General features: G+C 44.0%; 2 protein-coding genes across 2 annotated transcripts in view; one reads left to right on the top strand and one right to left on the bottom strand.

Annotated features, from left to right (window-relative positions):
- The window catches only part of ATP6V0A4 (ATPase H+ transporting V0 subunit a4), a 70,524-nt gene extending 70,295 nt beyond the window's left edge, over positions 1-229 (bottom strand). Inside the window, exon 1 of the mRNA XM_017681061.3 lies at positions 95-229. The gene's annotated coding sequence lies outside the window, so the exon portion shown is untranslated. The remainder of the gene's footprint in view (positions 1-94) is intronic.
- Positions 146-8,277, top strand: TMEM213 (transmembrane protein 213). Its single transcript, XM_017681064.3, has 3 exons — positions 146-290; positions 3,382-3,453; positions 4,349-8,277. The coding sequence occupies exons 1-3, from the start codon at positions 146-148 to the stop codon at positions 4,516-4,518; spliced, it is 387 nt and encodes a 128-aa protein (XP_017536553.1). The 3' UTR covers positions 4,519-8,277.
- The last annotated feature ends 11,916 nt before the right edge of the window (positions 8,278-20,193 follow it).

Genomic DNA, 20,193 nt, shown 5'->3' with positions numbered 1-20,193 from the left:
GCTTCCCTTCTAGAGAGGTGAGAGTGAGGCGTGACAGCCAAGTCTCCTTTGCTCCACCTCCTCTCTTCCCCCAAACACAAGAGCAGAAATTCACCTCTGACAGCACTGCTTTCAAGCCCCTGCAGGACGCGGCCACGCGGGACACATGGCACAGAACACCCAGCACACCTCTGCGGGGATGGTGCAGACAGACGCCTCCCTCTGCAGCACGAAGCACCGAGCCTCTGCACCCCGGGCTGCCCTGGTCCTCAGCCTGATCTTTGCCTCCTTCCGCTTGGCTTGCTTGGCAGGTAAAGCTGTGAGCTTTATTCGTGGCCACACTGGGAAGAGAGAGGGTGGGGAGAGAGGGAGGGAAGGAGGGAAGGAGGAGGAGGCTTCCTTGGCTAGGGTTGGTCCTGCACAATGGAGAGAGAATAGTCCTTTCTCATCTGAAGGATTAGGCAGGAGGGGGTAGGTGGGGTGGGGTGCAGGTGTCTTAAGTTTACCTGAGACCAAGTTCAAATACTCAACTCTTCGGCTAAGACAGCAGCAGCCACCTCTACTGGCCTTTGCCCCAAAGAAAGAGGAAAAAGCAATGTACTAATAGTCCTTCACATTAGGGGCCCAAACTGGCCTGAAATGACATCTTCTGGTTGCTGTTTCTCGTGGCTGCTGCGGTTTGCAGCCCTCCCTCTGCTTCCTAGCCCAGCCCTGTCCCCACACCTCTCCGAAGGTCCTCTGCCCCTCCTGTGACTCTGTTCTGCCTCATCAGCTATCACAGAACCTTTGTGGAACCCGCCTACCATGCTCCCACCTCCTTGCACTGCGCCTTCAGGTTAATGCCTCATTTTCTCCCCGAGTCTGGAGGGACTGAGCGCAGCCCCCGTCCCCTCCCGGGCTGGCTCCACACCTCCCGCAGAGACCTCAGCTGCACTCTCCTGCTCCTGGCTTTGCCCCTGGCTCTCCTCTTACTCCTCCACGCCCCTCGGAGGGTCTGTCCTGCTCCCCGACAGATTCTCCCCCTCTCAAGACCCGTCCTTGTGGCCCTCCTCCAGTCTGTACCTGCCTCATCCTCATCTCTCTGTTGGAGGTTCAGACAGAGGCCTTTCAAGCCACTGAGCCACAACTCCATTTCGGCTTCCACAACATACTAGCTGTGTGACCTTGAGCGAACAACCTCTCTGTGCCCCAGCTTCCCCATTTATAATGTGGGGATAATCACAGGGCTTACATAGGGTCATTGTAGATGAAATGAGATCACTGCATGTAAAGAATTTTTAATAGACTAGTACATGGTAAACACTCAATGACTGTTAGCATCTTCGTTTCTTTTTCCAGCATAAGAGTCCTCTGTTTCTGTTACCCTCATTGTGCCTTGCTTAGGACAGGGCCTCAAAAAACTTGACAAATCCAACTGCACAGGTTGTTGGGACTTCCTAGAAGCCTTTCCTTTGGAAGTGACCCCAAGTGGGACTGGTCCCTCGCTGACTCTACTTATGAGGGAGGAGGGTGAGGTTTAAATTCTTAAGAATTCCTAAGTAGGCTGTTCCATCTGAACCATAAAAGATTTCTGATATTGAACAATCTTTGACCTCTAGAAATGGCAATTTCATATGGTTTAACCTAACACTAGCATCCGATTAACTAGGTTTTTTTCTGCTCACCTGCTCTAGACAGGGACCACTGCCACTCTAGGGCGTAGGGGAGATGAAAACCAGGGCCAAGGAAGTTATTTGGGTCATAAGGGAAATTCAATGTTGAGGAATCAGTTTCTCCAAAACAAATAAAGACCAAGCTCCAAGCCATTTACTTGTAAATAATTTACAGTAACAATCAGACTGCATCAAGGTAATTATTGTACTTGAGGCAGGACATTGGGGTGGCCTGAGGAATGGGTGGCATAAAATCAGTCTAAGCAGCAATTTCATGGCTTTGGCTAAGCAAGAAGTTTCTTCCTAACTTGTCCTGCTGTGCGACAACAAGGTCCTTTCAAGGACAGGCTGACCTAGAGCTGGTGGAGCCTTGAGAGTTTCCAAACTTCTTTTTTTCTTGCATTCCCAAAGAAACAGAACAACAATATAACTTCCAGAATGATTCTTTAAAATGGGTCTCTCGGTCTTGATCTACCTAGATCAACACTGTCTAGCAGAACTTTTTTTAATGATGGAAATGTTCATATCTGGGCCGTGCTTCCGCTAGAGAGCCATCAGTCGCATGGGATGTTTGAACACTTGAAATGTGGCTAATATGACCAAGAAGTTGAAGTTTGTATTTAAATAAATTTAAAGAGGCACAAGCACCTACCATATTGGACAGTGTGGACCTAGATAGTCTATCTTCTCAACCTCAGTTATGAGAGCACAGGAAATGGCTTTTCTTCCCTGGGGTATGTTCATCTCTGTGACCCCACCTTACACTCCAGACTCTGATACAACTTTGAGAATTCTTGCTAAAGTTCTTTTCATCATGCTCCTTGCTTATGAATCAAGGGAGAAATCTAAGTGCTGAATATTCTAGCAACCTCTGGACGTGCTGATACAGTGTTTAATTTTTTTGATAACCCACTGCCTGAGGAGTGCCATCATAACCCCAACAGAGATCTAAAAAAAAAAACCCAAGGTCAGATTTCATTGTTTATTTGTTCAAGTTTTTGAAGGGAATTGAAGGTAGTTATGAAGAGGCACTTGAGATTTTTAAGTGATTGTTTTACTATATACTAGAAAAACTATTTTCTAGATGTAGCTATCTGCATAGAAAGCAGCTAAAGTAGAGTGTTTGGCAAGCTGATTGCCACAGGCCCTCAGTCACTGAAGAGCAATGAGATGTGAAGGTAAAACATAACTGACGAGAACAGGGAGACAGGAAAAAAAGGAGTGTATTAGTTTGCTGCAGTAACAAACCATCATAGACTGGGTGGCTTAAACAACAGAGATTTCTTTCCTCACAGCTCTGCAGGCTCTGGGTGTCCCCAGGCCCGAGGGGTCCCCAGGCTCCTTTGCTCCAAGGGCCTCTCTCCTTGGCTTGCATGGGGCCACCTTCCCTGTGACCCCTCATGGTCTTTTCTCTCTGCATGGGTATCCCTGGTGTCTGTTCCTCCTCCACAAGCACACCGCTGATCCTGGATTAGGACCCACCCACGAGACTCCATTTAACCTTAATTGCCTCTTAAAGGCCCTATCTTCCCAGCATCACTGTGAGTAAGAACTTCAGCAAATGAATTTGGGGAGACAGTTCAGTTAACAGAGGGTTAGCTTTGTTGCATGAAGTCTCAGTGTACCTAGACTGGACTTCCCGAAATACTTTCCTAATACTCGACGTTGATTCCCAAAAGAAGACTTAAAACTCCACGCCTGGGAATGGCTTTTCCTACTGCCTGAGACCATCTTCTATCTTTTCTTCCAGAAGCAAACAGCAGCGAAAGCTCATCCTTGGCCACCCACCACCAAGACCATGGGACCCTGGAGCAGTGCCCCAGTAAGCTCCTCCTGGCAACTGCCCTCACCCCAGAGCTGGCCCTGGATCGGGGAGGGAAACTTCAGCCTCCTTGCCTTCTGGTGTCAGGTGTCGTCAGTGGGCTGTAAGCCTGCCTGGCCTTCCTGTGCGCCGGGGTGGTTTGCTCCCGGCCCCAGAATTACTTGCAGAGCACATCCAAAAAGCCTTGCCCCAGTCTAGGCTCACAGTCCTCGGTAAAGGTGGCTTTAATGACCCCTCCCCAGGACAGCAGCCCGATATGGCCCAGGTTCACATGCTTATAGAAGTTTGGAAATGAAAAGACCATAAAAAAATCAAGTAGTCCAACTTCTGCCCAGTGCAGGAGCTTTGCTCTAGTTCCCTTTGCACATTTCGGTCCATCCGTTGGCTTGAATATTTCCAAGCATGAGGAGGCCAATACTCACAAAGCAACCATTGTTATGCAGGTCTAATGAACAGAAAGTTCTCCTTTATTCATTGTCGGGCTCCCTTTATCCTGCCTTCATTAAATGACCAAATGTGTTTACTTCCAGGCACTTACAAAGGACAGTAAGAGGCAATAAAACATAGAGATTAAGAACATAGCTTTAAACTCCTTCAGCCTTGGGTTTGAGTTCTAGTTCTGCCATGTAGCAACCTTCAGCAAGTTACAGGTTTACCTTCTTCCTGTAAAATGGGAATAACAACCGTACCTGTCACTTTTTGGGGGAGAAATAAGGCGGCATGTGTAGACCATTTAGCATAGTACGTGCATGCTTGAGTAAACGTTAGCTATCATATTCTCGTTGTTTTTGCTATTATAAGTATTAAAGAAATACTAATTTCTTTCAGTATTAAAGAAAGAACTGGGGGGCTGGTGTGATGCACCCTGTCATCCCTGCTCTCCCTTCCCCACCAGATGTTGACTTCTGCCCCCAAGCGGCCCGATGTTGCCACGCAGGAGTGGATGAATACGGCTGGATCGCGGCTGCCGTTGGCTGGAGTCTGTGGTTTCTCACCCTCATCTTGCTCTGCGTGGATAAACTGATGAAGCTCTCTCCAGATGAGCCCAAGGATTTAGCAGCATGAGACTTTGGACTGTGGCCCCAGGCATGTTGTTGCCACCAAACTGTGGCTAATAGCTGGAGAGGAGCATTGCTAATGTGGCTGCTGGCATTTCAAAGTCATTTTCACCTTTAAGTTTTAGTTACATTTAAAAAGGAAGGAGGAAGGAAAGGGGGATCCAAATAAGACAGGGTGGGTGCTGCCTTGGTCCGTCTGAGCCCCAATAATCTCCTTTCTCAAGGGAGCCACTACGGGAAGTTCTTCTGAGCCCCAAGGGAAGGGCACAGGAAACATAAGACTTAGTCTTTCATCCACACACTCAAAACTAAACTCATAATCTTCTCACCAAAAACAGGTCATTGTCTTCTGCCCCTCACTCCAGTCAGGGGCATCGCCATCACTTCAAAACATAAGACTCACCTCTGAGGCTCACCCTGTCCTCACCGCCATGCCCACTGCTTTGCCATTTTCATTCTTCAACGTATCTTCCAGGACTACCCTGTCCCATTCTCCCCGCCCACACTCGGGTTCTGGCCTTCCCTGCATCATCCCTGCATTACTTCAGGAATATTCCATTCCGTTCTCACTGCCTTCAGGGTCTTCCTTCCGAGCTCACCAGTCCCCCAGGCAGCAGCCAGAGCAGTGGTCGCTCCCCAGCTGACAGCCTTCAGTTGACACCTAATGATAGAAACATGCCAGCCTGGCTTTAGGTTCTTTGCCCGAGTTCCATCGGCCACCCGGGTCTGTCTCCTGGCACACCCAGAGTAAGGGCTCTGAGTGGACCCTCCTTCTCCCCATGGCTTCCACTTCTCTGCTGCCATTCCCTCTGCTGGGGTGGCTGCCTTCCAATCCATCTCCAGAATGAAGGCCATTCCTCAAAGTCCAGCTCAAGTGCATGCTCTGCCTGCAGCCTGCCTGATGGTCCTGGGGGGACCTGGTGCTCTTAGGGCACTCTACTCTGCCCCGAGGTGCAGCCAGCATGAATGGACCTCCACGATCACTTCATACTTCCTCACACTCCTGGGCATAGAAAGCTCCTCATAAGTTTGTCCATGCATGGGTGAACGAATGAGTCCCTGCCCTAGATAAACTTAACAGGCACCACTCAGCATTCAGATCATCCATTCTTCTACAAATGGTTGAAATAATAGGCCTCCAAAGAAGCCAGTGGGTTGGGCTCCTGCTCTATCGGTGAGTCACACCATGTGAAGATGTGCACGTCACTGTGGGGTCAGAGAGGAGGGTGAGTCCATCAGAAGGAAGAAAGGACAAAATAACTCTTTATGAGACAATTTCTGCCCTTTCTGGGGAAATGTGTATGAGGTTGGATCAACTCTAAGCAATCATAATACAGAAAAGAAAAGTAAGAAGCCTCTGAAATAAGAAGAAACATTTTCTAGAAGTGGCAAATGACTCAGAGCTGCCCAACTGTTTTGCCCAGAAGTCTAAGCAAATTTCCCTGATGATGGGAACTGAAGGATGGCCCACTTGTTCTGCTAGTTCCTAAGAGCCAGATAGCTTCAGGATCTTAGGCGCTCAGCCAGTAAAACAGGATGGATATATTGTTCCTGAGTGTTACCGACCAAGGGGACAAAGGGTCTGTCTGCACAGTGCCCCACGATGCTGGGGATGTGGATGTGAGCATGTGTCCCAACTCTTCAGAAATTCAAGGAGAGTTTCCATGATATGCGATGGCTTAATTCCTTACAGATAAAAATATTTGGTAAGGAGCACACTTTGATTTAACAGCTGCAAACATTTTTGAAATAAAACTGTGACAAAATATAATTGTAAAAGTGGTAGCTTAAAAAAGAAAAAGAAGGAAGGGAAATTAAGATTGTTCTGGCCAACATGAACAGAGACAAGCCAACTTACTTTGCTGAGCATCTACTTTCTAAGTGGAGAAGTTAACTGGGCCAAATCAGTGGGTGCCACCTCAGCTGAGAAGCTCCAAGGGCTACCTGAGGTACTGCCTGGAAGGGGATGGATATGAGGCCCATCCCTCCTTGCAAGCAAAGTAGCCTGGCTCTTACCTCTTTCATTTGTCAGACCTCTGGGTAATTTTTCATTTGCTGCTTTAAAAAGCGGAAAGTCAGAGCACCAGTTGGCGTCTGAGATCCTCCCCAGTCTGGGGTGATGTGTAGGTCCCTAAGGCCTTAGACTACACTGAAGCAAACTATGTGTAGTCACTGCCACCAATCAAAATTCAGGCATTTTGTGAATTGCTTTAGTTTCATCTGCACAAGAGGAAGGATAGGCCAAATCCAAACAATTGCTCTTTTCTTTGCAAATGGAAAGAATAGTTGCTGCTCATGCTTCCCAGATGCTGTAACTCACATCTATTCTCAGCCAGAACCTCTTTATTCTATCAAAGCAAAGATTTGTCGATAAATTAAAAAGGAAAACCTGAAAGGGAAAACTGAGTATCAACTTGAGGGTTTGAAGAGCTTCTGAGTATAAAGCAGCAGGACCCACCTAACAGTAGTTGTACTTTTCATTTAAAAATTTTGCATTTAGCAATCGACACTGTCCTCTGCACCATTACACACTGTATACACAGAGCCCATACTGTTCAGGGCATGTTGCACCAAAATGTTCTAAGGAGAAATAGATTATCAGGTGGGGCACAATTATGTGGCTTTTAAAATCATCCTTTTTTCATCTGTTCCTTTTATATGTATGATACCTAAGGACAAATAAGCCAGATATATGATTTTCTATTAAAAATGAAATGTTATACTATGCAAGGTTAATCAAAAATAAGTTTAGGCTGGCTTGAGCCTCTTTTCCACAAAAATACTGAGAACCAAGAGAAACTAAACCTTTAGGTCCCCTTATCTGCATATATTCTCCCACCCGTCCTCTACCTAATTTATATTCCTAACCTTGTATCATTTTTTTTAAAGAGGGTCTTCTCACTGTACACATCTGAGGCCCATCGCCCTGGACCTACCCTGCTCTGACTGGGTTCACTTGGTGCACTGGGGTTGGCCCTCCAAGGCAAGCTGTCTCCTCTTCCCTGGGTGGGGACACACACCCCCTGCCTCAGCAGCCTGTGCTCACCTGCAGGGCGGCAATGTGACAACACTCTCCTTGACCACACTCCAACCAGGCTCCTCCAGGCCCTCTAAACTAGGTCCAAACTTGGCCTATAAGAACCACAGACTCTCAACACAGATCCTGTGCACTCACTCCCCCTATACCCCATAGACTTAAACAAACACTAACACAACTTCTAGCAGCTCAAGGCCACACCCCTGGGATGACCCTAACCCCCCTAAAGTATCTGCCTGAGAAAACCCAAGACTGCCAAAAGAATTTACCATTTGTTCTAAACACCACCTGACAAAAGGCCCTGACCAGCTTTTCTTACAGCATTTACTGAAAAGGGCTTACAATTGTGACTCCTGTCTCTATCCCTTTGATATGTATATATCTATGTCATCCATCCATCCATCCATCCGTCTATCTGCAATTCAGGACCTTTAAAATATAATCATCATGAGGGAGAGGGCCTCTGCCTCCCAATCCAGGGAGAACAGACTCCTAACTTCGATGACTGCAGCTAGCAGACACAGCTGGCCTGACCAGCATTTATGCTGAAAAGCTGTAATTTCTCACTTCCCTGAACCCTGCTGAGCCCCTGCTTGCCCTGCCCCTAACTCCCACATTTTCCCTGCAAACCACCCAGTTGCCTCTGTACAAATCGAAGTTCAGTTCACACTGGAAACTCTTCCCTATTGCAATACTATATTATTACAATTAAAATCTTTCCTTACCACATTGCCTAGTGTCCAGCTCCGTTTATCTTTGACAGCCAAGCACACTGGACTATAACATCTACCTGCTTGTCTTTCTCACTGGTCTCTGTGAAGGCTGGGACTGTGTCTTTATCCTCTGGTCCCTTCTGCCTACCCAAGACATGAGCACGCAGCACAACCTCAATAGGTGTTTGAGGAAGTAGTGAGTCGGAGGAGACCCAGGAACATGGCCTGTGCACATAACCAATGAAGCCGTAGAGGTGTGGAGACAAAGGAGGACACTCTTGGGAAAACTTGGGGTCTTAAGGTCAGAAAGAATTTAAATTACTGTTTTCATAAGTTCATAATTATACATATTTAAGTCATTTGTGGAAATAAGTAACTGGCAATTCAACCCAACAAGTTAATTCTGTGGTGGGAGACTGAATTCACAAATGGATTAAGAGGCAGACCATACATAAAAATAGAGCTTTGACCCACAACCTGCTGCAACCACGTCAGAAAGCTAACTCACTGTCCCCAGCAAACTGCTATCTGCAGCCATCAGGCAGGAAGCCACCAGCCTGTGCAGGAATTGGCCCAAACAGCAGGATCTGGGGCGGGGTGGGGGCTTCAGTTAAATTAATTCTTGCCCTCACTTTCCAACCAGGGAAAGACAAATATGCATCCTAATCAACCAGACAGGATGTCCCCCTCCTAGTTAGCCCACCTAGTTAGTCAGCTGCCCTACACCAACAACCCCCTATCAGGGCACCCCAGAAGCCCTGAAGCCCACCCCTTTCCCACTGCAAAGCCTCCCCACTCCCTGTCTGCCTTTGAGGCTTGCCAGGTGTAAGTGACGGTGGCTGACTCCTTCCTGTAGCCAGCTTGGAATAAAGAGCTTGGCTTGTTCTCATATGGGCAGTCCTGGTTATTCCCACAGGGACTATTTGTGGAACTCTACTGAAACATTTGTCCTGTTCTTCACACCTTGGAGATCTTTCTACCTGGGAGATTCCTGTTACCAGGTTGAAATGAGGAAAACTGCTGAGAAGGAGTGTGATGGGCTAAATTGTGTCCCCACAAAATTCATATGTACAAGTTCCCAGAACCTCAGCATGTGCCCATATTTGGAAGTAGGGTCAGTATGGATATAATTAGCTAAGATGAGGTCACACTGGAATAGGGTGGACCCCTAATCCAATCTGTCCTCATAAAAAGGGGAGATTTGGACACAGATCTGCACACAGGAAGAGCAACATATGATGAAGGCAGAGATGGGGCTGAGCCAAAGAATCCCAAAGATCACCAGCAAACTCAAGGGGTGAGGCAGGGAACACGCTCTTCCCCCACAGCCTCAGAAGGACTCAGCCCTGCTGACATGCTGATCTCAGACTCCCAGCCTCCAGGACAATGAGACAATACATTTCTATCGCTCTTAGTCACTGTTTGTAGTCCTTTGTTATAGCAACCCTAGCAAACTAATACAAGGGGTATGAGTTTTTTAAAAAAAGAGTTACAACTTTAAACCAAGCATAGCCTAGTGCTCAAGAGCTTGCAATATATGGACCACAGGCATGGGAGCAATTAGATCAACGGTCTGGGGACAGCTCCCCACGGAGCTTTGAGGAAAGTCACCCACCACAACAGGACACTCAGGCAGCCTTCCTGCTCCTCCCTGCGGCCCATCTCCCACATCACATATATCGCCCAAAGGCACCACAAGAGGGTGGACTCTCCTTGGGAAATGCAACTAGAGGTGACAGATGCCAGCCCCAGGGTCACACATATTCTGTGCCCTGCACAAAGGTGCCATTCCACCAAGACCTATCTGTGTGAGAGCTGGGAGCAGTAGGGGTAAGGGTATAGCAACTCAGCCTCTCAATCAAGTCCTGGAGCAGCAAAAAGCCCCTTCTAGTAAACCCCTCTAATAAACCACACTGTACACATGGCTGTGCACGGACTCAGGAGCATGCACAGCACCCTATCCTGGCCCTGCTCTGGGGTCCCTGAGCTTGCTTCCCTCTCCCACCTGCGGCCTACCACTTGATGCTGCCCAGCAGCTTCCACCCCCCCGGGGTCTAGATGGCAGTGGGGAGAGGAACATGGAGAATGTAAAGAACACCACAGGGCGTGCTGGGGTCTGGGCTGCACAGGAGCTGGTGAGTGAGGGGGTCCCAGGCTGCTCCCCGCTAGGATCTGCAAAGCCCTTCCAACTGGCTCAGGGTGTTCGTAAAGCACTTACTGAGTTTTCCTTGAGGAATGGGCACCTTTTAAAGGTTGTGTACAGGTGTCCTAAGGGCTGCTAAAACCTAAGAAAAAGCTAACAGCACAGAAGATGTAACACTTGGCTTCAATGACTGGCTTGTCCGGTACAAAACACACAGCATATTTGTAAATATGTTGTTTAAACTGTATTGAAAAGGCCAAAAAAAATTTTTTTTATTTGGTAACAATAATCAATTGTGGCCAGACTGATAAAGTGCCCTGAAGCAAGGAGCGCTAGTGCAGGCAGCACTACCATCTGATTGTGCAAATGCGGAGTTAGATTTTGGTGCACACAGGAGCCTTTCTTCTTCCCCATAAAGCAGACAGGACCAAAAATACAATTGTCATATTTCTTTTATGACATGTTCATTTTTACCAAGTAGAATAAGAGCCAAAATGGTTCTATAAAGAATAGCAAATATTTGTTTTCATGTAGTTGAGCAAGTGGCTTCTTTCCCAAATTTTGTATTATTTAAGCAATATATGAAATACAGGGAGTAACTAAATTATACTTTGGAGATGCTCCGATAAAATATTCTTTTGAAAACTGATTTCTAGGCTATCGAGCCATGAAAAAACATGGAGGAAACTTAAATGCACACTACTAAGTGAAGGAAGCCCATCTGAAATGGCCACATCCTGTAAGAGGCCAACTATATGACAGTCTGGGAAAGGCAAAACTGTAGACACAGTAAAAAGGTCAGTGGTCAGGAGGAAGGAAAGGATGAATGGGTGGAGCACCAAGGAGGTATAGGGCAGTAAAACTATCCTATAGGATACAGTAGTGGTGGATACGTGTCATTCAGCTTATGTCCAAACTCATAGAATGTACACAACCAGGACTGAACCCTAATGGAAACTACGGGCTTCAGGTAATCATGATGTGCTGATATAAGTTCATCAATTGTAACCAATGGCCCACTCTGATGGGAGATGTCGCTAATAGGAGGCACTGTGCATGTGGGGGGGCACGGGGTATATAGCAAATCTCTGTACTTTCCACTCAATTTGGCTCTGAACCTGAAAACCTAAAAAATAAAGTCTATTTTTTTAAACAACTGGTTTACAAGTACCTGGAAGAATCTTATTACTCCAGAGAAGTGTGGTATTTTATGCACCAAGTTAAAATCGTCAACAAAAGACCACGCATGGAAGGATATCTTTGGTATCTTATGCACTGACACCAAGTTTTAATACACAAATTAGTTTACCAAGTCCATTTTTTGGATCACTGAATAAATTAAAAGTTTTAAGTACTTATTCTTGAAAGAACTGTACCTGTTATTTATTTTGGAAAAAACGCACCATGCACAGCCAAGGTAAGAGCCAGCCTTTTTCTTCATGAGAAGTTTTACTCCTTTTATAGCCTGTCTTCTCTCCGCTTCTCTGGATGCTTGTGCAGATGGTGTAGTTCGCCACGGCTCTCAGTTCTTGTGGCTCTGTCATCACTGGTCTCTGCAAGGTCCCTCTCATTTTACTCTTTATTCCTTCCTGTCAGTCTCCTGCTCCCGACCCCTGAGGTAATCATACGGGGCTCTATATGAGCTCTTGCAAAATGTAAAGAATTCTTAAAGTTCAGTATTTTGAATTCATATGAACTCCATCTTATCCTGCCTCTTTGTTCACTCAACAGTCATGTTTTTAAGGTCTGTTGACCGTGCTCTGTCCACATGGCCGGAGCTTCTAGCTGCTGCACAGGATTCTACCATGTGGGCCACCACTTCCCTTCTCCATTCTCTGTGAGATGCACTCCTGGACTGGCTGTCACACCGCCATGAAAATCCTTCCCATTTTGCTTTACAGGCCTGTGAATATATTTCCCTGGGAAATATTGCCATGTGCAGTAATGCTGGGTCACAGGAGAAACCCATTCTTCATTAAACTAAGTATCATGGGATAACTTGCTTTTTAAATTGGCATATGGATATTTCATTACATTGCTCCAGAAATCGAAATTGACTTTTCATTGTGTCTATCTCCCTGTTCCAGGATGGACATCAATCCATGCCTTACCCAAGAATATGCAAAGCAGCTACAGGTAGATACTGAATTCGATTTACTGAATTCATTTTATTTTGAATATGAAGACAGAATTGCTATTGAGTTGTAGCACAGTTAGAATTTTTCTTTTAATGTAATTTTTTAAAGGTTATCTATAAATAAAATTCCAGGCAAGTGTGCATTTTAGCTGAATTAAAAAATAAAATTTATGGTACTGTTACTAGATTCCTGGCTCCAAAGTGGATGTTTCACCTTCACATACACCAGGATTGGGCCAGGTTTGGGGAAATGTGGACAAACTGTTTTGTTCAAGAGAGCAACTCTGCCACTGAACTTGTAACTATGAGTGAGACCTCAGTGTGTTTCCTGTAGCTCCTGGTCAGTTCTAAAAATAAAAGTCTGTCCAACCAATGAGGACAAGCAATGGAGCAGGTATTGAGGCTGGTAACAGTTCCATGCTAAGACAGTAAGAAAACCCCAGTCGTCGTGACCTACAAGGTATTTCAGACAGTTTTTACTCTATAAAACACTAGAATATAAATTCCAGGGAGGCAAGCGTTTTTGATAACTTTAAAAATTAGTTTTAAAAATCTTAAACTAATTGTCACAGACTTGGTCGACCATTGCAAGAGTTAAATCTTCCAGGAGACTGGCAGAACCTTCCATAGCCTTCTAGCACCTGCACTTTGCATTCAGAGACGGCAGCCTTCCAACCCATCTCTGGATAAAGTTACGTGGAAGGCAGCCAGCTTAACAGGAGCGAAAGAACCTCTCATCTCCAGCTTCCCAAGGGCAATTCCCCTGGAAGAACCCGGTGTAGGAGCGGGGATGGCAAGGAGCCAGGTGAGTAAGATCTGCGGGATGGAAGGAATCTGTACGTAAGGCAAATCAGACCTCCATGATGGTCTAAGGGTGAACACATTTTAAAATTTTTACCCAGAGATGTTTAGCTTAACATTTAATGTGATTTACATAAATTATTTTTACCTGCATCTGTAGGTATAATGGGAGATGCTGAAGTCACATCAGCACAGCTTGGATTAAAAAAAAAAATTCTGATCCTCTCCAGGAGTTGGAATTCCTTAAATCCTCATCAGCAAGACTGCTTTGGATGCTGGGACAATACAGTGAGTCACAGAATCAGAGCCAGAAGGGACCTTAGACGCCAGTGGGTTCCATTTCCTCCTCTCCTCTCTCTCTCTCTCTCTCTCTCTCTCTCTCTCTCTCTCTCTCTCTCTCTCACACACACACACACACACACACACACACACACACACACATCCACTTAACACATGGCAAGGTTTATGTCTTTGCTTGATTTCCAGTAAATGATGTTCATCACACTATGAGAGTACCCCTTAAAATCCGTATGTACAGAAAACATCCATATCTTATGACCTATATCTGATAGAAAATACTGCCTTCATAAAAAAATAAATCAAAGGAAAAAAGCTAGGAGTCTGGAAAAATAATAGTTGTTTACAATCATTTGCTATTCTAGATAATGTAACATATTGGGAAAAGAACCCCAAATATCAAAGAACAAGGGAATGTTGAGATAATATTACTATGGGATGTTATATAGGTGTAAAATATCTATGAAAGCTTTTTTAGTGATCTAATAATAAAATAGCTTTTAAATATATAAATATGGTTCAATTACTCAATGCTGGTGAGGCTACAATAAGATGTATTCTCAAAATGGACATTGGGTATAAACTGGCCCAGAATTTCTGAAAAATAATTGATAAAATGGAATTACATGCTTTAAATCTACTCAGACCATTCATCTCAGTAATTTCACTTCTGGGAAGTTAGTCTAAGGAAATAATCTGAATATTAGTCAGTTTGTACATAAAGATATTTAGGACATCATTATTTATAAGAGCAAAACATCAAAAGCAACCAAATGTTTAACATTAGGGGAATGGTTAAGTTACACCAAAAAATATATACATATAGCTCCTCCCACCACATGAGGAAACAGTGAGAAGTCGACAACCCAGAAGAGGCCCCTCACCCTACCATGCCCACACCTCGTCTCCAACTTCTAACTCCTGAACTAATTACAGTGTTTGTGTTTACACAAGATTGGTCAAGGAATCAGCAATTCCTTTTCCAAAATATTCAAGGAACTGGAAGTGCCAACTACAACATTTTTATAAGAAACAAACATAATCAGGATGTTAAAGGAAGAAATGTTTTTCTTAAAGAAACAAACTCAGATGCATGGAAGCTATAAATAATAACTTACACAAGCATTTGAGAAAAAATGTCAATATAAGACATAACATGATAGGCAAAAGTGAATCCTTAATGACATGAGAAAATGTGTATGACAATGTTAAAAAAGGAAAGATAGAAAATGAGTATATAGTATGTCCCTCATCTTAACAAAATAAAATGCATAGGGCAAATCCTAGAAGGAATCTCACCAAATGTTGAGGACTGTTTAAGTTGCAGAGCAATCTTGGGTAGCACTGTGGCAGAACTATATGTCTGGGTGGCACACATTTATGTGTGTTTGTGAATTAAATGCCATGTCTTCTGGGTTTCAGACCAACATATAAAGAGCTGGAACTCTATCGCAAGGTACTTGCACCACCTGTGAGGCGGTATAGTGTTACCTGCTCATCCACGAAGTCCTCTGTCGTGGCTACAAACACTAGGAAGCCCTTGCAAAATTCCATGAAATGTGCCAGGAGGTCAGTGGGCAGTGCCGCCCCCACGGGAGTGCAGAACTGGGCCCAAAGGGGAGGGTCTCTCAAAGCCATGGTGCCCTTTCCCTCCAGCAGTTAGAAAATGGCTGATGATCCCCAGGCCTGGTTCCCCATCTTTTTTCCAGATTACATCCCAAAACTCCCATTCTTTTTCCTCCTCCTCCTAGCCCTGTCCCTGCTCTTGAATGCTTTGGAGTCCAAATCAACAGCTTATCGTAAAATCAGAAAGCAAATCTTCCTGCTCAGTCCCAATCACAAAGCAAGATGAATAAGAGCTGAGATTAAAAAAATATATATATATATTAAAACTTACTAAAGTTTTGATTGCAGTTATCGCCGATGGTGGAGTGATGGTGGTTTTTATTGCCTTCTTTTTGATGAGGAAAGGTAGAACAAAAAAAGGAGGGTTATCGGGCTACATATAGTATTAGGAAGTTCTGATTTAAATTTGGTTAATTATGTCTTTTATTTTTTAAGTTTACTCCAAATTTGTGTATAAAAGTTGTCTCACAAGAAATCCAGAAATAACAGCATCAGGGAAACATGAACCAGAAATCTAAACACATCCTGGTTCTTGGACTTGAAATCCAGGCAGTGATTACTCTGGTCTCTCACTCGCAGCTTCGGGAAGATCTAAGAGGAATCTCTACTTCTGGATTCTGCTAAAAGTGGACCATCCCCGCCGCTCTTCCAAAGCAGCCACAGTGCGAAAAAGAAAGACCAACATTCACTGGTACTGAGATGCAACAACCCTGTTTTAACTTTTAAGCCATTTAAAAAAAAACTCTACTGTTTCCTTTAGAAAAATCTCAGAAGTTTAAAGTGCTGAAAGAAACCACTCATTGGAGGTATATTATCACATCACAAAATCAAAATCTAAGTACTTACACTAATGTGGATTGTCAAGATACTGATATAATCATCCATGACCCAGCCACTCTAGAACTTTACACGTTTTCCACCTATGTTGTTTTACGTTTCTGTAATTCTATCTTTGGCACAAAAGCAACAACCAATAGTTTAATTACACAAATGTGGGCTACCTGGACTTACGGCTGTATCTTTTTAAGTCCCCAACACCAGATAAATCAAACAGTCTGCCCCAATTAAATCCCAGAAAGGTGTAGCAAGCAAAGTATGGGCAGTCTTTAAAGGAAGGTTACTAGATAAATAGCACATGCTGTGGTCCAAGAACAACAGACACATTTCACTGATTACCTAATTCAGACGCTGGACCAAAGGATCTCTCTCTGCATGTGCTACTGTTTCTTTTTACCTTAAGCTGTGCTTGGCAGGTGCAATGCAGAAGAGAGGGACAAGAAATACCAATTATGGTTTAAATTCATACTAATGTCAACTCAATGTTCAGGCTCTGAGCATGGGACCAGCCTAACCCTTTTTCTAAGCCTTAGCTGCTTCTAGCAACTCCTTGTTCTTCTGTCATTTTGAACCTGTCTACATTCAGAGCATATAAAATATTAGGGGAACAAGTTGTACCAGTCTGCTGTATTTATTGAAACATAAAGATATTAAAACTGTCACAATCATTTCTTCAGCTATGTCTAATATGAGTACCTGACCATTGTGTATGTGTGTATATACATACATGTAAATGTATGTATGTATATTTCTTAATTTCTATTTTTCCTTCAAGGATTAATTTCTGGTTTTGTTAAATGTGCTTAAACGTGTGTGTGTGTGTGTGTATAGTTTTGTTTTTTTTTTACCTCTTTAAACATTTGAAACATACTTTAAGGTCTCTTTCATAGTTGTTTATTTTCTCTGAATTTTTAGGTTCAAATCCTCCTTTTGGTTGGTCCTGTGAACACCCCCTCATGAAGGCTTCTATCTGCTGAGACTGGCAGCTGTTAACTGGTTTCAGTGTCAGCAGGAGCTGGCTGCCCTGAGAAGTACTGGGTGTGGACGCCAAAGCCAAGAGGGTAAGAGCCTCTGCAGAAGGACTGGGGGCTTCACCTGTGCCAAATCCATTTGTTCTTACATTTAAAAAATCGGATTTACAGAAAAGCTGCACAAATAAAGTGTTTCTGCATACCTTTTACATAGCTTCTCCCGATTTTAAAGTCTTAGTAATCATAGTAAAGTTAGCAAAACCAATATATTAACCTTTGCATAATACTGTTACCTACACTTGAGACTTTATTTGGATTTCACCAGGTTCTCCTCTAATATCCTTTTTTGCTGTCAGTGTTGTTCCAGGATCCTATCCAGGTTTCCACATTTCACTTCATTATATTCCACTGTGATTTTTAGTTCCTTCTGCTGTTCTCAGTTTCAAGGAGTTATTTTCTTGGGTTTCGTAAACAGCTCCAGGTTTAGCCTATTCTCAAGATTGCACAGACTTGATCTTCTCGTTTATCTTTCTAGATTGTAGAGTCCTAATCTTTTAATTCTAAAATGAATCTGCTCAGTGGATGCATCCATTTGCTTGGTGGGTGGCAGAAAAGCAGAACACAGAGAGTAACAGGGAGTGGCACCCACCAACGTAAGTGAAAAAAATTCTGCAAATTCCACACACTGAATACACTGCTTTCCACTTAATTCCTTGGAAAATGAAAGTACTAGGTGTTCTCACCAGGGACACAAAAAGTAGAGGACAAAAAGATTATATCATTTAACTTCTACATTTTACGAATGAGAAAACAATCACATTGCAAAGGAAATAAACAGAAAACATCATTTGACACCAATTCATAGTATTTATTGACATTTCCATTTAAAATGCTAGGAAAGCTGTATAAATTGTAAACATGGAAACCAAACACTTGCATAAATTATTTCAAAACTACAGCACATTAGAAAACAGTGCAGCTAATTGAAGGGTAGAAACATAACTGACAAATAGAAGGGAGGGCTCAATTACTAAATCATATATCCATACTGAAATTTAAGTGCCCATTTGAGACCAGCAAACCATGATTGTCAAGTTCAAGTTGCAGTACTGATGCCACGGGTGGCCTCAATTTGCTCTGCATATATTCGTACAGTAACACTCATAATCTAGGACTGAGAGTGCCGAAGAGGCAGAAGAACATGACCTTGACAAGGTAGGAGGAGGCAGGTGGGCATCCCAGAGCAGCTCTGCTGAGCCTCCTTTCCAGTGAAAGTACCACTAACCCCCCAGTCTCCAAAGACCATGCTCTGGACGAGGGCACGGTTGTCTCTACTCTCCTCTGGTTAGAGCAACTGTATTAATTGATGGAGCATCCTCCTCCTTTCCCCACATGTACAAGAGGAACAGGCAGGGTGTCTGGCTTGAAGCTGGCCCTATACTATTCCTAACCTGCACACTTAGGGAGTCAAGTTACGAATGCTTGAAATCTGGGGGGCATGAGAAGACACTATACATGATGCTGAAGGTTGTCCAGAAAGGTTCTGTGGAATCAGGGACTTACATCACTTACTTTTATCTGTCCCTTCTACCTAGTCACTCTTTCTTTAAATGTGAAATGCAGAAAAGCCTGGAGGCAGAAGGCAATGCAGGAACCGCATAATTATCTACCCCTGAGAAACAATTTGAGTCAGGTGCCTCAGATTAAAATATTCAATCTTTCTCTCACTTGCTCACTGATTCCCCACTTTGTTTCACGTCTCCAAAAGCATTTAATATTCTTCTCCTAAATTTCAATGCTATTGCATGTTTTTAAGATAAATTCTCAAGTGTACTATTATGAACACAAGCATGGAACTAGGATTGTACCATGAGGTTTCGGTTTTCAAGCCTTCTTAATACTGGAGAAAGGAGTCCTGGATTCAACACCCAAAGTCACCTCCATGAATTTCGAAAGGAACCTGCAACACACACTCCTGTTCATTAGATAGTAAGTGTTTAAGTCTATTACATTTTACAGTACATTATAGCAGGTGCTCACAGAAAGCCCTCTCACCTGTTAACACGAATATCTGTTATGTGTTGAATTAATGCAAAAATGAAGTTCAAGTTACCATCCCATAAAAGTATGTTCTGTTTTCAAATGGTCTGTGTGCAGGTACAGAGGTGGATTTCCTCACACACCTGCCTGGGACAAAAGTGGGTAAGGAGGGTCTGGAGACTGGCTTTGGAGACGCGTTCTAGAGGTAGAATGAAATGGCTGAAACTCAACTAGAGCTGAAGTAGTGTGGTAGCTAAGACTGGAGGCCCCCTTCCCCACCTGCCCAGAACCTTAACCAGCTTTCCTTCCAACCAACAAATTCATTCATGTCTAAGAATCTGGAATGAAAGGGATAGAGAAGTTTACTTAATGATTAACTTGTAAATTACTGCAAATGCAAATTGGTGTCCCAGTGATTGGTTTGGTCACTGGAGCACTAAGAAGTTGTGCAAACGCAGTAAACACTGACCCTGTACACAGTTAAATGGGAGGCTCATAGAGCACAGAATTACCTGTTTTGGCCCAAATCCTTCAGGCGTACCTTCACCTGTGATGCTTGGCACACAGGCCTCATGCCCTGAAAAATCTGGTTGGCAAAAACCTGCTTAGTCTGCTGCTCAAAAGTCACATGCCACCAAAATAAAAACATACTCTGAAATTAAATGAGAAAAATGTGTAGGGAGCCATAAAGAAGTCAAATAATTTATTTATAACCCACTATGCTCCACAAAGGATTTATTTAGCATTGCTGACCAGCTGACCATTGAGATCTGCTCTAAGCAATAAACCTTGATGGAATTCTTATCACTCTTTTCAGACTTTACATTTGGTCCTTCAGCAGTTCTTCCCCCCTTCTCCCCTCCAGACCGATCTGTTCCTCTGTAGCCCTTCCCAGACCAGGTCATTTTCTCACTGCATCACTGCAAACACACAGCACCGCTTCCTCCTCTTGTTTCAGTGAAACCATTAACAGTGTGGTCAGGGATTCTGTTCCCGTATTGCAGCAGATCAAGATCAAGTTCGTTTGCAGTGATAGCTTCACCCAGTGTCTACATCCCTCCCCAGACCCTCTGCGCTCTT

This window comes from Manis javanica, chromosome 6 (assembly GCF_040802235.1).
Source record: "Manis javanica isolate MJ-LG chromosome 6, MJ_LKY, whole genome shotgun sequence".
Taxonomy (NCBI): Eukaryota; Metazoa; Chordata; class Mammalia; order Pholidota; family Manidae; genus Manis; species Manis javanica.
Note: the sequence above shows the minus strand (reverse complement) of the source record. Positions and strands in the feature narration are given on the sequence as shown.